General features: G+C 44.4%; 1 protein-coding gene across 3 annotated transcripts in view; it reads right to left on the reverse strand.

Annotated features, from left to right (window-relative positions):
• The window catches only part of LOC138266092 (uncharacterized), an 896,417-nt gene extending 886,277 nt beyond the window's left edge, over positions 1 to 10,140 (reverse strand). For all 3 annotated transcript variants that reach the window (XM_069214468.1, XM_069214470.1, XM_069214469.1), the window contains exon 1: positions 9,968 to 10,140. In XM_069214468.1, the coding sequence (XP_069070569.1) occupies positions 9,968 to 10,037 (70 nt within the window). In that variant the 5' untranslated portion in view covers positions 10,038 to 10,140. The remainder of the gene's footprint in view (positions 1 to 9,967) is intronic.
• Positions 10,141 to 19,356: the final 9,216 nt, after the last annotated feature.

The raw sequence follows: 19,356 nt of genomic DNA on the forward strand, positions 1-19,356 counted from the left end.
TCACACATGAAGAGTTAACAATTCCATACCTCCTTGGAATGTGGCACAACGTCTTGTGTGTGATGAATTGAGTGGCACCAGACAATTATGATCACAGACGAATAGTTACCAATTCCATACCTCCCTGGAATAAGGCACAATATCTAGTGCACAATGACTTGAGTTGTATCAGACAATTCTGATCACACGGAGAGGTGCAAGTTCAGCGGTGCCACACAAGGTAGAATGCCCAAGATCTTCCTTCCTATAGAAGCACCTCTTAGCATTAAGGAATTTCACTTATTTCATGAATTACTTCAGCCAGATTGTGTCTACACCAATGTTACCTAAGCATTTAAACACAGTATGTTCTCTATACTCAGAGTCCTCTAAAAGTTTCCATTTGCCAATTCAGTTACTATTTCTACCAAAGTTGGTCAGCAGTGGCTTGACTGAGATGTGCCAACAGACTGTCTGTGGAGAAGGTGATTGCAGCCTAATAGTTTGAAGGAGGAAGAATAGGGTTCGGATTAATGGTGATCACATTAAGTAGTTACCACTTCATACGTCCTCCTGAACCAAATTCTTGCTTCACTGAGGAAATACCCAAGCAGATAATACTTGGCTTTCATTTGGCAGGATAAAGAGGATATATTTTGTGCACATACATCACCCTGTGCCTCTCTTATAAAGTAACCTGTTGGAATTGATGAGCTCCAGTGAATTATACCCCAATAAATAATAAGGTCTACATATTTTCTACTGCCACAAAAACACCTAATTTGCACCAACAAAACCCTGGTTGGTGTGACATGATTGCAATTCTCAAAAACCTTCGCCATCACAGCTGCATGTCAAATCTTTTTTGAGATAGCCATTTTGCCAGTGGGCTCTTGTAGACTGCCCCCAGTTGCAGTCCCTGTTATAAATTATGTTTCTCATTGTCAGGATCAAGGCAACCAATAATTCAGAAAAATCTAAATCAGCCATGAAAGATGTGTTTATGGGTTCGAAGTGTTCAGAACCAGACAGTGCAACAATTCTTCAGGAACATAATAACAATCTGGGCAACCACCTTCAGGAGTGGCGGATCTTTGGACGGTACTTCTGGCCTGCCCGCTAAATGAGATAATAAGGACTCTACCTAGAGAGATCCTCTCAATTCATCAAACTCCATGCAAGACAATATTCTGATCGTGAACTTTGTAACGGCAAGTGTATCTACACTCTCCATTTTTCCATTACACTCTGTAAGCTGGCAGGGTGAAGGAGTAATGAACCCAAAGATAGCCAGCTAAATTGACCTGACTGTCTTAAGAAGAAGATGTAAGTTGATCCAGACTCTATCAAGAAAGTATTTCAAAACCTTATATATGGAGCACACTTGCCTATCTGACCCTGTTTCAAGTCCCCCTTCTTGGGCATACTAACCGCTGAAGATGGCAAACAACAGCAATAAGAAGGATCATGTAATGTATGCCTGTGGTGCTCATGAGAAGAGCCCCATAACCTCATACCTAATGCAGATTGTTGCTTCGAACACTAAAAAAACCTGCCACAGGAACATTAAGTGTCAAGCAGGAACTTTCATCCAAATGTTCCCATTTGTGGTGCACTTCACCAACACGTCCATTTCAATAATAGGCCTCATCAAAGATAGTACATATTGTATTTCTTGTTCTCACATTTGTCATAACAAAATACATCTTGAAACATACAAACATGAGAAAAAGGGATCAAAAGTAATGGTGCACTGTGGCCCAGGCAGCACTATCAACAAGCACATCAGTTTGAGCTCCATTGAGGACTTCACTAGCCAGGCCACAGAGACAAATAAGCATTGGCAACGCCAATCGGTCTCATTTATGGTTACATGGAAACTTGACTGATTAAATTGCCAAAACTTGTTTATAGAAATCATCAATGTCTGTCAAAATCAATATTGGAGCTTTCTTATTTCTGTTGCATTTTTTCCAATGCCCACTTTGTGGCACTGAAATGCAGCAAATTGATGTTGTTTACGAAAGCCTCCCTTTTCTTAGATTCAATGCTGTGTTTGTGGCAGGAAGAAATGACAAATCCACCAACAGTGAAACAAAAACGCTCCTGTGGCTGGGGCAAACATAGAAAGGGAGGAAAGCTGCAAATATCAGCAAGTCAAATGAGAATTATATAAAAGACACCCAATCTTGAGCAAGGTTTCGATCTGTGAGTACAATCAGACCTGCCAACTCAGACCTGCTTGATGCAGAGATCTGGCCCAGGACCAGGGTTCAATTCCCACCTCGGCGGGTCTTGGCCTCAATTCCCTTGGACCAGATAATTCTCGCCTCAGTGCCTAATCTAATTAATCGGTCCCAATCTGTAACTCTGGGCAATAGCTTGCTTAATCTCCACAACGGCCCTCACAGCGCTTGGATGCCTGGCTTCACCCTGGGGCTGTCCAGGAGTGGGTGCCTCACAGGGAAAAGCCAGGAGGGGTTCCACAGCGGTATGCGTACAGCGCCTTGAGAACCTAACGGGTGAGTAGTGCGCTATACAAGTGCAAAGTTTACAGTTTATTTACACAGTGCCACCGTGTGTTACACAATAGCGGCTCCTCTCACACAGTAACCCAGTGATGAGCCAATAACACATGGTAGGAACACAATTAGCTGGAAACCACTGAGGTATAAAATCTCCCCAGGACATCAGTGGCAGCCTCCAGAGCTTTCGTTTGTGTGTTTAGCAGGGAAGAAAGAGGAAGACTAGTGTCCTGAGTGGGGGTTGTAAATTTAGGAGTGTCTCAAAAGCAAAATCACAAGTTGGCAGCTTAGAAACCTATCTTCAACAGACAGCACAACTGTCTGATGCGAGACCTCAAAACAAATTAGTCTGGTATGTAAAGAGAAAAACTGGCTCAAGCAAGTCAAACCCTAGGTGCATAGGAAAAGAAATACAGAGGCGTACACAAAATAGCAAATAACTTCCTGCCCTTTTCAGTGCTATAAGAAAGGACCTGTGTCTGTCTCCACAGGAAACAGAACAAAACAGGAAAAAGTGTGACTAATGCATTTTCCTGGGAGGTCTAGTGAAAGGAAAACATAAATACACAAAGATGTAGGTAATAACAAGGGTTATTGTTCCTGTTGAGGTGGTAAAGGGAAAAATAAACAAATACTTCGTGGGAGCAGCGGAAATCTCCATGAATGAAAAACTGGAAGGAGTCGATTTTAGATCTAATTGCTTTAAAAATCATGTAATATACCCCATCTCATGTTTCCAAACTCTAATTTTCAGTTTGTATCCTTTGGTGTAATTTCTGGAAAGATTGTTGATTTGAGAAGCACAGCAAAAAGAAAGAGATATAATATCTCATACAATATTCTTTTTTACTTGACTGAAGAAAATTTGACCTTTAAATTATTTTACCCAAGAAGAGACCACCTATCAGCATTTTAACAGTTTATAACTCTAACAATCATAATATAAAGTGGGGTGGCACACTTTGTCATAGCGCTGCACTTATTTACATAACTAGTTGGACACTCAAATGCTATCTTATCATGAAGCAACAAGTTCGCAAATCAATAGTTATTGCATGTAAATCTCTAGCAAGAGTTGACCAGGTCCCAATAAAGCAGGCTTCTCCAACGAGTAGCTCGTGAGCTCAGCCGTGGCTGCCGCAAATATCAAGGGGTGGATCGGGTGGAACGACGACGAGGACTGAGTGGGGAACAAATAATAAAACGTTTTTAAAAAGACTTATTGTACCTGCCTCTGTCTCTTGCCGCCTCACTCGTAGCTCCTGTCCTGTTCTGGTGTCCCAGCTTTTACTGGAACACCAGAACAGGCTACCCAGCAATCCTTGTGCTGCTTTCATTCTAAATCTAGCATGAAGGCAGCATCAGGATTGGTCTGAGCGGTTCGGACTGCCACTCAGACACAACCCTGTGGCCTTTGCAGTTTATCCATCCAGGCTGTGTACACAGCCTGGCTGTTGAAACCTAAGTGTGCTTGTGTGTTTGGTTGGCCAAACACACATGCCCATTTAGTGCACTTGATTCCTCATTCCCCCTCTCACCTCCCATGGCCCAGCCCCAACCCTCCCTTAACATGCTGGATGAGCCAGCAGCAGAAAAATAAAACAATATTGAAGTATTGTTTTATTTTTCTGCTGCTGGCTCTTAGCCAGGGGGGGCGACCTTCCTCCACTATTGCGGAGGAGCCACCCCTGCGTGAGCAACTGATAGCACTCCAGCTGCCTGATGGTAGCTCTCCTGTATTGAGCCCAGGCTACTAAATTAGATACTTTTGCTTTGCTAAATTAATAGATGTATCCCAAAATTGAAAAGTGTGTATTTAAGACTAAAACATCTTTAATTCACAAGCTTAGCTGATGTTCAAAGTCAAAGAATTTGAGTTTCAAAATATATTTAAAGCTAAGACTTGAGTGGTAAACCATGAGGGTTGGGGAGGCATTACTAAAATGATTACCTTGGTGCCAGTGACACTTTAGCTATGGCTGTTGTGCATGTACCTGGTAGGTGCATTTCCAAGTGATAAAGCCATTTTCACATTACTGTGGGCAATCTAGCCTGATGCACTAAGGTATTCACTGCTGGTAATCATGCATGTGATGGCCACCAATATAATTTGGTCTCATGTGGTCACTAATTCTGCACTAATATTATTAGTAGCTTGATATGACTTTCATTGCACATAAGTAGCTCTTATAGCTGAAAAGGTCGGGACCCCTGCATTAAAGGATATACAAAGTGAAAGCCACCTTTAATTGGCATGAACTACGACTACCAAATGACTGACCACACAAAACACTCCCCCTTGTTTGTAATATTTTGTGCACTCACACCATTACCATAAAAATGGCCTGATTACAAGTGGGTGAATGGGGGTGTGGTATTTACTAGGAGTAGAATATTCCAACGCTGGCATTAATCGCAAATCTCAGAATTCGGGTCCCTGCGCAAGGATTTGAGCATAGATGGAAATTTTACGGCTGACATGGAATCAACGTAAATTAAAAAAAACAATGTTAAAACAGAGTTTCCATCCCCATTTTCTACATTTAAATATGCATAATTTACATCAGCGTTTTCCCGGTGTTAATGTGCATGGGCTTTCCATGCGGGAAAGCTGTATTACTACATTTCTTGTGATTTTCTCAGATATAAGTATTTTGGGAAATGCACGTGGAAGATCATTTATCATGATTTAGGAAAGATTTCTCCCACGGAAAAACTCTAAGTAAAGGACTGAAACATGGGTTTGATAAATTAATTTGCTTGGTCATGTTGTATTACAAAGGTCAATGCCTATATTGTTAATTGTACAGGCGCAGCTCCTCCATATGGACGGAGGAGCATCACCCCCCGCCCGTCAGCAGCAACCGCTGCAAATCTTTTTACCTGGGAAGGATAATAAACTGTGTTTATTATCCTTTCCAGGTAAAAGGGGCGGGACATTGGGGGTGATGAGCTGAGTGAAGGGTACTGTGCACTCCCCTCAGAGCGCATGTGTGTTTAGTCGGCTGTCTCGGGCTGGCCAAACACACATGCGCACAAGGCTCTCTCCAGCCCGAGGGAGCATGCACAGGCTCCCAGTCTGCCCGGGAGTGCCCTGGCTGGGCGTTCCCAGCCAATCCTGATGCTGCTCTGAGCAGCGCCAGAATTGGTGCAGGGCAGACTGGGAGCCTGTGCCTTCAGCTGCAAGGAGAGAGGAGTGCGGCGCAGGAGCAAAGCAGGTAAGTTTTTTTAATCATTATTTTTTTATTCTTTTTTTCTCGTGCCCTCCGTGCCCCAACTGCCTCCCCCCCAGCCCCCCGCATCCCCTGCCCAGCCATGCGAGCTGCTCCTGTAATTGTATGATATGGTGGCATACCTTTGCACTGAACGGCATAGCCATATGTGGCCTAAGGTTAGTTTGTGGCATCAATGATTTTCTTTCCAAAGGTAATTCTTAGAATGACAGCCTTGCACTGATAATGTTTGTTCACCAATGTTGATGTTATCTTTTGAGAACTGGGCTCTTGGTCTTTTCTTGCATGGCAGATTTCCAAAGCCTTAGCCACACCCCATCCTAAGAATATTTCCATATCAAGAAATATTTATGCCGGTCAGCTTTGAACTGAGTTCCTGTTATACTTAAGCAGATTTTATGGTCAACAAAACCTTTGGCCGTGTGTGTGCTGCCTGGTGCAACAATTCCTGTTATGAAAATACTACCTAGCTTAAAGATCCACTTAAAAGTGTTCTTCACCTGAGGGATATTTTCTAACAGTATTTTATAATGTTATAATACATGGGATACTGCAATCCCTGTATGACCACCTGCCTATAATTTCTTTGTAATCGGCGATTTGTGACGCACCCAATTGCCGATTATGAAGAAAACTCTTCAGAACTCCAAATGTTGCTTTTCTTTCTTCTAACCTGTTTTTCTGTCTTACAGTGACAATCAGAAAGAACCTGTTTATTTTTGCACTTCTTAGTCAATTATATCTGCTACAGCAGCTTTTTTTTTAACTGACTTGTATTGGACTTAGTGACTTATATCTTGTTGCAACAAATATCTAACAGGTTTTTGAAGTGTTTAATTTTGCACAACTGGTTCTATTTGTATTTGTGGTTGCAAGCATGCTAACTCTTTCATATGAAAGAGCAATGCACCAATGTTTTAAGTGGTTTGTAAGACCGGTGAAATTACCCCGCGTCATACATGATAAAGATATTGTAATTCACCTAGGAGTTGAACCTCATAAAGGAACTTTGCCTTCGGCTTCGTTCCTCTATGGTGTTATGGAATTCCTCTGTGACTTCCAATATCCTTATAATGTATGTCCGTGAGAACGTTATCCCACATATAATGGCCCAATGTTACCTTCCTTTGGATGTAAGGAACCTCAAAGCTGAAACAATCGACAAACTAGAACATAACCAGTTATAATCCCTATATGCACATGACGTGTAGAAATGACCACAATTACCTTAATAGGTATTGCTTACAAGATCTCCAAAGTCTTTTGAGACACCTTCAGCCATTTTAGTCAACCCAACTTTAGATTCTGTGAATTGCAGTTTCAATAAAACAGTGAGATGTACAGGTTAAAAAGATCTATAAAAGTTCCAGCATGCACTCTAATTGGCAGTCAGATGACACGCACATGAATTCACCACTAGGCAGCTACACAACACATAGCGAGCAGCATGTTTTAAGCCTGTCTGTGAGTTTGATATTGCGCATCTTGGTAAGCATGTGAAAGTGACACCTGCCACTGATAAAAAAAAAAACCTTGCATGTTTGCTTTAATAGACTGTCATCAGGGCCACCTAAATTTTATTCTATATCCACTGTGTTTTCCACATAATGATGGGTTTACCACATTTCCCACATCATCTGATGCATAATCTGTAGCTCGAAACAAAAATGTTTTATTGTTTCGAGATCAGACAGATCAAAGGTTACTAAGATTATGTGAAACGTGTTGCCATGCAATGAAAGGTCCTTGTCAAAGGTTGCCTGTCAACCTTCGGTTGCTTATTGCTGTATTTGTTTTTTAAGCTGGTACCAATGAGGTGAAAAAAAAAAAAAGTAATACGATCACAAACTGTTTCAGAATACACTCCATATTTGGCCCTTTCTTGCAGCATAATTTAGTGAACCCTGCTGCACAATTTGGCCCTCTCCAGCCACATGATCCCAGTGGACCGGAGGATCATGTTGCTTAATGCATAAAAATCTAGGCCACATACTGGGTACATATGACAACTGACTTGCCTCTTAATTCACTAATGACACTGTCATCTTAGTGTGATGATTAGAGGTGGCTGAAATAGTTCTAAATTAATGTTTAAAACTATAACTTTAAATTAATACCTCTCAAATGAGTAATATAATTTGATATGCTAAGGTGAGAAGCTTATGCATGTTCATTGTCACGCTTTTGAACTCTGAAAAGAAGGTCATATTTTTACATGATGTTTGTTGCGCTGCTCCGTATATTTTCATGGCTCGGCTTGTTACCAGGCTCTTAGACTCAATCCAGAACCCTGGCTCGGCTTTCACTGTTTTTGAACACACCCACTTCTAACAAGAGCTCTTGCTGTCTGGAATCTGAAAGGGCTCTCACCTTGAGATGGGGATCAACAGTCAAACACTAAGCAGGGAAACGTTTTTGATTTTACTAGCTGTCAAAACACTCCTTTAAATGCCACTCTGCAACCAAGGCTGGAACTGGGTGGTGCCTCAAAGAAACAGAGTTCTGCCAGTGGGCTCAGTTCTCACCACGGTCTGGCATACACGTGAAAGAGACTGCTAGTGACTATTTCAGCTGATGACATATTTGAAAAAGAACCATTTTTCCAGGTTAAAGTCCAAAAAATGCAATATTTCTAAATAACTGATGTGTTGATCCGTCAGAAGAGCCGCCCCTCGACTAAGTCTCCCCAGTGGATGAGCTACAGAAGTAAATTGTTCCATTCCTAGGAGCTGTGCGAGCATGCAGAAGAATGGACACATCATGCCTCAAGGCAACCCACAAAGCCATCAATTGCTCTTGTGTGGCAACCTCGGTGTTGCAATTGTCGTTTGGTAACCGTACTGTGTGACACAGCACAGTGCCCAGGATGAAAAGATACAAATACTTTCCTGTAGACTTTGTTGCATTAGAACTGTTGCTATTTGCCTGGCATTGGAACGGTTTAAAGGTATCAGCAGATACCGCTATTATATTACACAAATGAGTATTTTCTATTACAACATACTCGATTCAAATGCAGCCCGTCATAAAAGGAGTATACGGCTAAACCTCTGGAATTATGCAATTCTGCGGCTGCAGCATTCTCCGCGTAACCATGCATCTACCATACTTGCCACATAATGCAGCATCTGCCACATAATTTGTAGGTTTGACTAAAAAAAAATATGTTTCTAGCAAATATGGGTGAAAAAATACAAAAAAGTGTCCCATGTGGGTCCTGTACATAGCCTTTCCAAACACCTGCTAACTTAGATGTTGATTCGTGTATTCAAAAGTTAAACTGCTGCTTTAGTGTTTTTAAGGTGAAAGCTTGAACGAGTGTTAATATTTGTTATATTCACAAAATGGAGAAATAAAAATGCCACAGAATGGGCCCCATTATGCCACATAATTTCAGTGGCCCTTTATACTGGAAGACATCAATTTTTAGGAATATTCCCACCAGGGTGACTGCCTCAGCCAAGTAATTAATTTCACATAGTTTCCTTCCCAAAAAAGAATCTCCTCCTAAGTCCTTCCAATGCAAATAACATGGTGCATGGCCTTTTTTCGCTTACTGTTACTTCCAAGAAGGCGAGTCTCCTAGAACGGAGGTTGATATAGCGTAGTGGGTTCAGAACCTACTCAACAGATTTTAATGCAACGTGCTTGTTCCAGGTTCAAATCATGACAGGCTCTACTCGGCCTCTATCCTTCCGAGGTCGATAACCTAAATGTATTTGCGTTATGACAGGTATCCGTGGGTATCAGAGTGTTCAGCGATGCAGAAGTAAAGGGAATAGTCAAGAGCGTAAATACCACGGTAACCAAAAGGAAACGAAATCATGTTGTTAAACGAGTGCTGCGTGCCTTTAACAGAATTGTAACAGGAGGTAACAGTGAATATGCTCGCCCAAGCCATTATTCAAACATAAGTTTACAACTCAAAGTGTGATGCACGCTAAATAATCTGTCGCCATCACAATAACTACTTGCTAAACTTTAACATAATCGTCACAGTAAAAACACCTTTCAAACTCCGAGCCGGTGGCCTCCCATGAAAGCCCTGTCTCACAGACGAGAACTCGCTGACACATACGGCAGCGCCGTGCACTTGTTTATAGAGGCCCATAGTCAGCAGAAATTCACGGCTGAGCTCAGCGCCCGCCGCAGTGTTTCACGGTGGGTAGTCCCTTGCCGGGCGTTCCACACACAGAGATATAATTAGTCTCTCACGAATGTTATATTTACCGAAGGCTTGCGAGGGGAAGTTGACGAGAAAGGTGCACAGAGCCGCGAGGACAACCACGGCTCGAGCCATGGTGTCGCGCGTTAGGTGTTACAGCAGCTGTTATAGGTGCCTCCTCTGCGAGGGAACGCCTGGCAGTCCTCGCTGCAGTCACCCGATGCTGGGAGATGGACTGAAGCCCTCAGGGTTCAAAGGCTGGCTTTAAAATGCCAGAGGGAGGGACAGGGAAGGCTCAAGCAGTATCTACAGGAACTTGGATTTCTTGCCAAGGAAGCCACTCCTGCTTCTTAGGAGTGCAAGTGTCAGAACGAAGAGCAGGGCGCAACCAAATAACTCAGACACAACATGTAAAGTTTACTCTTTGTGGTGAATACACGTGGGTTTGTATGTGTTTGTATTTGCAAGCATTTTGGAGGAGCGTTTTATGTGTGGGTTGTGTGCAGAGGCCCGTTCTTCGCGGGAGGGGTGGGGGTGCAGGGTGTTTTGACGGGGTACTTGAAGCTGTGGAGGCCGAGACATGTTCAAAGCCAGTATTAAAACACACATTGGCAAAGCCAATAAATCAAACTTTATTGTTCTAACACATGTAAACAGCCTTTGTACATTCAAATATCTTCATGCTTTAGCACAATAAAGCCAAATCTACTGGCTTTGCCAAAGTATTTCCAGCGACAATGAGCACTGCATGGGCCCAGGCAGGGCCCACCAGACCTGCACGCATCAGTTGTCTGCAAGGTCATAGGTACCAAGCAAGTTCTGTGCATGTCTGACACACAGAAACAAAAAAAAGCGCTAAATGTTCACCGGAAAGGTTTCATTTCATATGAAAAGTAACAAAAGGTGCACAATGAACAAATACTCGCAGGAAACTATAAGATAGTTATGGGGGATCTCCCAAATACCATAAGAAAGTTCTCCCACAGATGTTGAGAAGTAGACTTATATAAACCCTATTAATATTGTGGAGCATGTACTGCAATAAAGAAAATTGTGGGAGGCTTCTATTTGGCAGTCACAAAATGAGGGGGTTCACAATGACATCAAAAGGAAAGGGTATCCACAGAGGTAACAGTGTCAAAATATGCATGTACTGGTATTTATATAGCACAGACCTAGCCGAGGAGCAACAGAGAGTTGCGCATTATAGGAAGTGACATAAGGCAATGCATGATTGTGTACATCAATTGGAGGCTTAAATCTTTTTTTCACAGACGTTCACACTAGTGTCTTACATATTTACATTTTACACACAGTGGTATTAAGTGATGTGCCCAGAACTAAACAATTTTCAGTCCACTGCCAAGCTGGCTTCAAACCGAGGTCCTCAGAACAGCAGCTTAGCCACTAGACCATTCCTTCCTTAATTTGTGTACTAAAACATTCAAAAAAGGGTTAGGAGTTCAGAATGTAGTTGTAATACTTAATATGTTGGGCTTCATCGAACATTGTGATCACTCATATTCTACTGATATTTTACCATGGGCCTTAGAAGATCGAATGTAAATTATTTTGGTATGTAGGGATTACATGGACAGCACCTTGATTACACGTCTCTTGTTTAAGGTCAGGTTTGGATATCACAATGGGTTAAAGTCATGTTTATATTTTGAGAGTGATGGGAGAAACAATACGAGTAACTGTGTAATATGGTCTAATATTCCAACAAGGGGGTCTGATGACATCATAAATACAAGGACAAAGGTCAAGTGGTTTGTAAATGTCACCAGAGTTCCAAGTTGGCAATATAGGACTGTTTTACACATGGTATGCATTTTCACATATTTCACATTTATTTTGAAGTGCGGCTAACAATGGGCAATGAAGAGAATGAAAATGTTTCTTTTTTTTTTATCTGTCACAAATTACTTCCTAATAAGACAATGGCAATGGTGAGGGCAGGAAATGTATGTAATTCTGTGACTGCCAAGTTTACCACCTAATTATGGACTTACTGAGATTGCCACATAATTTCCAAAATTTGTATATTTCACTAAAATATTTTTACTAAGTCAAATGGCTTGAAATAATACTGCCAGAGAATGTGCCACATATTTTTCATGTTCTGTTTGTAAAACCTCGAGCAAATCTGCATAATACTACTAGCCAGGACAATGTTAAAACTATGCAGATTGGTCTGGAGGCTATCAAAAAAACAAACTCTATATTTCACCGGCAACCATCACATAATTTCCATAATTCACAGTACCTCATGATACATGAGTTTTAGGCCACTACTTTTTCTGCAATGAAAGCACCAAAATGTGCTCTTGGGCTCATTCACAGTTTCTTTCTCTCTGAATGAAAGAGGGTTGGGTAAAGATACTGAGATTTAAATGTGCACATGCGGCATCGTAAATTAATCATTGTAGATAGTTTGCAGCCATGTTTGTAAAAGAGCTGACGTTGTGCAAAATAAGATTTATTATTGTTATGATGAACATTAGCAGCACACCACTTCTGCAGAGTTAGACTGAGACACATAAGGATCCCCAGATGAAAAACTGGGTGTAGACTCATGCATGTGTAAGCTGCATTCCTCTTGGTGGACTCCGGTAGATCCAGCCGGTGCAACTAGTGTGCAGGTCTTGTTCCTCCTCCTCATCAGTATATTATTCTACATGCACTGAAGCTACTGCAGGAAATCTCTCCTAAATACCCTTGATGTTGTGCTAGTCTCTCAGACTGTATGCTTTACATCTCCATCAACTCACTTGAAGCCCAGTGAAGCCCAGTGAAGTGACAATAGAAGGACTGGCAATTGGATCAGCAATGGATGACAGCATTGTACATGATGTGCAGAAGCAGAGGTAGGCCAGCACGCGATTCATCCAGTGACCACAGTATTCAGAGTGAGAGCAGAAGGGACTGACAAGGTAAGATAGAAGCAACACTTGCTTGCCGTGACAGGAGTAGGAGTTGCAGAGACTGACAACATTAAAACCTGCAGACATTGAAAGCAAGACTCAGGCCCTCATTATGACCTTGGCGGGAGGCTTCAGCCGCCCGCCAAGATCTGACTGCCGGGCAGCCGCCAATGCAGCCGCACTCCAGCCGCGGTCATTTTGAGATCCCATCTGGGCCGGCGGGCGGAAAACTGGTTTCCGCCCGCCGGCCCAGCGGGGATCTCAGACGCAACACAGGAGTCGGCTCCAAATGGAGCCGGCGGTGTTGCGGCCGTGCGACGGGTGCCGTTGCACCCGTCGCGCTTTACACTGTCTGCTATGCAGACAGTGAAAAGCTGCACGGGGCCCCCAGGGGCCCTGCGACTCCCCGTACCGCCAGGAAAAGGCTGGCGGTTGGGGACTCGTAATCCGCTGCAGCGCTGCCCTGGCGGATTATCACCACCGAGTCAAATGTGGCGGGAAACCTCCGGCCCCGGCAGTGCGACCGCGGCGCAACACCGTGGTCGTAATGAGCTTGGAAGCACCGCCAGCCTGTTGGCAGTGCTTCCGTCAAAACAGCCCTGGTGGTCTTGGACCGCCAAGGTTGTAATGACCGCCTCACTGACTGCAGCAAGGCTCCAGTATATGACATACATAGGAGTGGTGGCAGTCGTTTCAGGATATCAAGCATCTCTATGGTAACTTAATAACCATAAAAAATGAGAGTGCGACTACAAGTACAGTGACAGTGAATGCTAAGTGAGAACGGCAACAGCTCTCATACTTTAATTCACTGGCTCATTTACCTGAATACCCATTCCAGCGGATTTAGATTTGAATGTACCCTTCCTCCTGAACTGTACACATCAGCGATTGACATTTGAACTACATCTGTGTCTGTTATAAATGGAAGATGAGCTTGCACTGCTGCTACCTTCTTTGAACAAAGAACATGTATTTTGTTGCTTTCAATGAGTACCAGTCATGTGAAGAAAAAAAGCTTGCCTTTTTAAGGATCCACTTCTTAATTAACCTTACAGTGCTGCTGCCCAGGTCATACCTGTTTTGTGAGAGGTAAGCTCAATTTGCTGGCACTTCAGTTGCCCACCTGTTCAATAAGGAAAGGAAGCTTGCACTGCTGCTGCCACAGCTGTATCTGTTTTGTGAGATAGAGGGACACAAATGCACTACTGTTGCAGTTCTACTTCGCACACGCTATCCCTTTTGTATCTCTTCTACATATGGGCAACTCTTTGTCCTGTTTCTCCTGCTGTGCCACATGCCTAGACCGTATTGTTTGTACTAGGGAAACTGTCCATGTCATGTTACAAAAGTAAAAACAAATGAATTATCAATACTTGTTTGTACATGATTCTACTAAAAGAACATACCACCCAAAATATGAGAAGGGTTCACGTTTGATGCTCCATGTGAAACTCCATTTCAAAATTGGCTAGACTACCTTGTACAATTCTAAACTAGCTGCCAAGTGACTATGTCAATGTGTGCAGCACATTCACTCCCGGTAGGCACGCAATTTGTAAAAGTAAAAAAAAAAAAATAATAATAATAATTTGGTGAGTGGAGCTGGCAACCAGTGTCACAGTGAAAGCCAGACTTCTAGTGACGAAGGGAGCCAAAGGAATTGGTAAAATATATTGTAAAGTTTGCCTTTGTTGTGCTGCTTGTTCAATCATCTCTACAGTTTCACTCTCACTCCCTGTTCTTTCCCTTGTCAGCCACGCTCTCCTCTCACTTCTTTGTCCTCTCGTCCCCGTTTTCTCTCCATATTCTCAAAGTCATTCTCTCATCTCGTGCACTACTCTATACCTCATCTCTGTCTCTCGCTTGAATCTTTCCATGAGTCCCTTCTCTCACTATCATCCTCTCAGCTTCTCCTCACTCCCTATCAAACACAGGCCATGTCAGACACTAATTTCGGTGAGAGGCCTATTATACATTCACAGAATATGGGCTGATGCTCTGTGGCTTAGGGCCCAAAGAAGATACGCTTTTATATTGTAGGAGTGCTTAATTCTGCATGTGAACTCCATCACCTCAGTCTATGAAAGAACACAATTTCGTCAGTACATGAACTCTGCTTTATCTGTGCAGAGGTTCAGCACTATGTATGCAGGGACTTGGGTGTATCTGTAAAATAGCTTATTTTTACAATACACTATGATGGAGTCTGTGACAAGTCTCACTCGGTTTGTGTGTGTGGGAACTCATATCTGTGCAGGATCCCACTTATGTCATCTAGGTGCTCAGCCCTATCTCCTTAGGAGCAATCAACTTCAGTTATGTGTTCCTCCCCTTAAAAAACGAGCACTGAAATGAGCCTCTTGATCCTAAGCAGTCCTGACCCTTCGATTAGTACTTATCACTGCAATAGTTTGGTGACCAGTAGTGCTCTGAAACATTATGACCCAAAGTCCACATTATTGTAAAAAAAAATCTTATCACTCCTTGCTTCCTTCTGGTCTACATTTGTAGCATGGAAAATTAGAAAGAGCCGGAAAAAATAGGTAGAGACAATGGGAATAAAAAAGAAGACACAGGTGAATTGTAAGTGGTGGTAATCAGCAGGTGAAGAAAATTGAAAACAGAGGATGACAGGAAGCAGGAGAGAATGCAGTGGCATGTGGAGAGGTTGACTATTAATTAATCAAACATTTAGAGAGTGCAGCAAATCACCCATGAGCGTCTCAAGGCGCTGGAGCCGTCAGCTGCTGCGTGTAGGAATGATCATTTGAACATCCATGTGTTTAGTTCTCTTCTGAATAGCTGGAGTGACGGTGTGGTCCTGAGGTGCAGGAGAAGGTTGTTAAAAGTCTTGGCTGGCAGGTGCGAGGAGCACCCTCTGCAGTTGGCTCAACGGATCTGTGGGGTGTCTGCGTAGAAGAGGGAAGTTGATCGAAGGTGTCTGGTAGGTTAAAGGATGGTCAGGTGTTTATTGATGTATACTGGATCTTTGTTGTGTAGGGGCTTGTAGGCATGGGCCACATCTTGAACTCGCATCTCTTCTGAATCAGGAGCAGGTGTAGTTTTTATAGATTGGTTGTGATGTGGGTCCTTCTGGGGAGGTCGAGTATGAGTCTTGCCGCTGAGTTCTGTATTTCATTTCATGGTTAGAGGGCAGGATGAGCAGGCTTGAGATCCAGGTGATGGTCTATGGCCAATACAATGGAAGTTAAAATACACTGTAGCACGAGAAGGAAAGAACGTCCCCGTGCAGAAATGCAAATGGCAAAGAAAAAACATGTAAAATGTGAACTCTTCTCTGGAAACCAGGCTTGGAGTTTAAAATCCACTCTTTAGGTAGAAATTAAAAAGAGGGAAGTCACCTGGACTGTGTCTCTGCAATAGGTGTGTTAACCCACAGCACAACATTTACCAGTTTGAATATATATATACCAGAGTGGACTCAAATGATTTTTGCCATCTGCCGGAGAACACGGCGATGCAGCCGCTGTCTTCCACCCCTCGGCCAGAGGAATAGAGGGAAGAGGACGTCTCCTGTCGCTGGCTGTCGTCCTCACTGGGCCCCACTGAAGGGGTTCTAGAGGGACGGCCCCATCCTTACCCGGGCAGGGAGCAGGTGCACCAGCAGCCCCTTGCCCCTCAGGTGTTGTCCGTCACAGTCCTTTCTTGGCTGGGGGGGTCCGTCCTGAAACCAGGCTTCTGAGGGAGGCACAGGACCCCAAGCGCTCACCCTGCACTTAAAGAGATCATTGGACAGCTCTCCCAACGCTGTCCTGTCAAAGAGTCCTCCATGGTCGGGCTCACGTGAAAGGACCCATTCAGCATCCCACTTTCTCCGGGCACAGCACTCACCACATGCTGAATGTAGAACTCCTGGCCAAAACAAAGTACTCACACATCCGTATTCCCCGCGCAGTGCAGCACACAATACCAGGGGAGCGGGCCGCAGTCCATCAGTTCTCTGCAAGCTCCATGAGAGGGGGTGATGAGGGAGGGCAGAGAGCTGATACCTGAACCCTTCACATGGACAGGAGCAGGAGGGCCAGTCTATGCGATCATGGAGAGCACTGGGGGGCACCAAATGCAGGCAAAGCAACAGAAGACCAGCACATAAGGCAACTGGCACCCTAGTAGTACCCTTTGCAGCCCAACAAGTACAGGCAGCAGTCCAGGGCAACAAGTCCAGCAGTCCAGATGGCGGTACCTTCTTGGCAGCACCACCGTCCTCAGGTGCAGCACATCCAGGAAGCAGCATCTGGCGGCCAGCCCCATGCAGTGTCTCAACTTGGACAGTGTCAAGGAGCAGGCTGGCAGCAGAGCAACATGCAGAAAAGCAATCCTGATGAGTCCTTTGTGCCTCCAAGTAGACACCAGGAAGCAAGGCAATAAACAGAAGGGCAGTCCAGATGAGTCATTTGTGCAGTCCAGCAATCCCTCTGACAGACGTTCGGTCACAGTTCTAAAAGTGCTTTAAAAATAGCGGTCAACACAGAGGAGTGGCTACTTCGCAATGGCAAAGGAGTGCCCCCTCCTGGCTAAGAGCCAGCAGCTGAAAAATAAAATGATATTATATTATCATTTTATTTTTCAGCTGCTGGTTCAGCCAATATGCGCAGGGAGGGGTGGGCTGGGGCCTGAGTGGGGGAAGAGGGGAGGCAGAGTGGAGTCGCTGAGTGCAATAAGTGAGCATGTCAGTTTGGGAAGCTATCTCAGGCAGTCAGTGAGGAAAGAGAGGATCCATTCCAGGGCTTTGGTGGGGATGCCGGCGTCGTGGAGTCTTGCACAGGTGGAGTGATGGGAGCTGGTGTCGAAGGTGGCTGAGAGGTTCAGGAGGATAAGGCTGCGGTTTCGCCTTGGTCCAGGAGATTGTGGACGTCATCTGTTGTGTTGAAGAGAACTGTCTCCGTGCTGTGGTTGCTTCTGAAGCTGGACTGGGAGGGGTCCAAGATGGGGATGGTCTCAATAAATTCGGTGAGTTGGGCATTCATGGCTTTTTCAATGCCTTTGGTCGGGAAGGGTAGCAGGGTGATGGGTCTGTAGTTCTTGAGGTCCGACGGGTCTGTGGAGGGTTTCTTCATCAGGGGGTTGATATCTGCATGTTTCCAGTCTTCAGGAAGGTGGCGGTCTCAATGGAACAGTTGATGGTGTGGCAGAGTTCGGAGGCAATGGTGTTGCTAGCTCAGTTGAAGATGTGGTGGGGGCAGGGGTCTGAGGGGGCTCCGGAGTGGACAATCTTCAGGATCTGTAGGGTGTTGTCGGTTTTGAGGGTGGACCAGTTGATCAGAGTCGGCTGTGATCCAGAATCTTTGGGTGCGGTGGTTGCGGGTGGGGCTGGTGGGTCCTGTATTGTGAAGCTGTTGTAGATGTCGGAGATCTTGTGATGGAAGAAGATGGTGAGTTTGTCACAGAGGGCTTGTGATGGGGGGGATGTCCGCAGTGTCAGTGCTGGGTTTGGTGAATTATTTGATTACAGTGTGAATTTCTTTGCTGTTGTGTGCATTGACATTGATTTATTCTTGTATGGCGATTTTGCTTGCAGCCCTGATGCGGTGGTGGTGTGCTGTGACGGTGGTTTTGATGGCTGCTTGGTCTGCCGGGGTATTGATGCACCTCCATCTTCTTTTGAGTCGCCTGCAGGTGCGTCCGGACTCTTGGAGGGCGGGATGACTCTTGGAGGGCACTTTCTCAGTGGTCTGTTTGCTGGAGGGTTTCCTGAAAGGGCCAGGGTGTTGGCGCAGTTGGCAATCCATCGGTGAAGGAGGTATGCAGATGTGGTGGCGTCTGTAGAGGTCAGTGGTAGTGTGTTGCAGAGGGTGGTGGTGAGCTGGTCATCAATGACCTTGTTCCAGCTTCTGTGCAGGTGGTGGTGAGCGTGGTGGTGGTGGTAGGTGGGTTTGATGAAGGAGAAGTGGATGCAGTGATGGTCGGTCCAAGGGAGTTGTTGGTGGAGAAGATGGAGTTGAGCAAGTGTCCGACTAAGTGCGTTGGGGCAGTGACCGGTTGTTTGAGTCCGATGCTGGCGAGATTCTCCAGTAGGGATGAGGTGTTGGGTCATTGAGGTTGTCCAGATGAAAATTGAGGTCACTGAGGAGGATGTAATCTGTGGAGGCGAGGGTGTGATCATTTTTTGTAGTTTCTCAAGCTACTTGCAGTATGAGGTGGAAAGAGGTGAGAAATCGATGGGTAATACTTGAAAGCTATGCATTTCTGAAAAGTAGTCAAAATTCAGAATTCATCAAGGAGTCTTTTGTATAGATCCCTCAAGATTTCCCAAAAGTTGTGGAATCAACACAAGGCATACCACCCCGAACACCTCCGGTTGTCAAATTTGCAAGAATGTCACAGTTTGGTAGGGTTCCCTAGGTGATGGTCAAGACCGGGCACAAATATTGCAGCTTCCCCTATTGCCAATGCCACCATGTCAGGATTTGAGGGACTTTTGTGTTGAAGTCTGTAGGCGGAGCCACACAAGTAGGGTAGCGTTTTTATAGAGAGAAGTGTGGGAACACTAGGTGGTAGGAAAT

Source organism: Pleurodeles waltl, chromosome 11, assembly GCF_031143425.1.
Source record: "Pleurodeles waltl isolate 20211129_DDA chromosome 11, aPleWal1.hap1.20221129, whole genome shotgun sequence".
In the NCBI taxonomy this organism is placed as follows: domain Eukaryota; kingdom Metazoa; phylum Chordata; class Amphibia; order Caudata; family Salamandridae; genus Pleurodeles; species Pleurodeles waltl.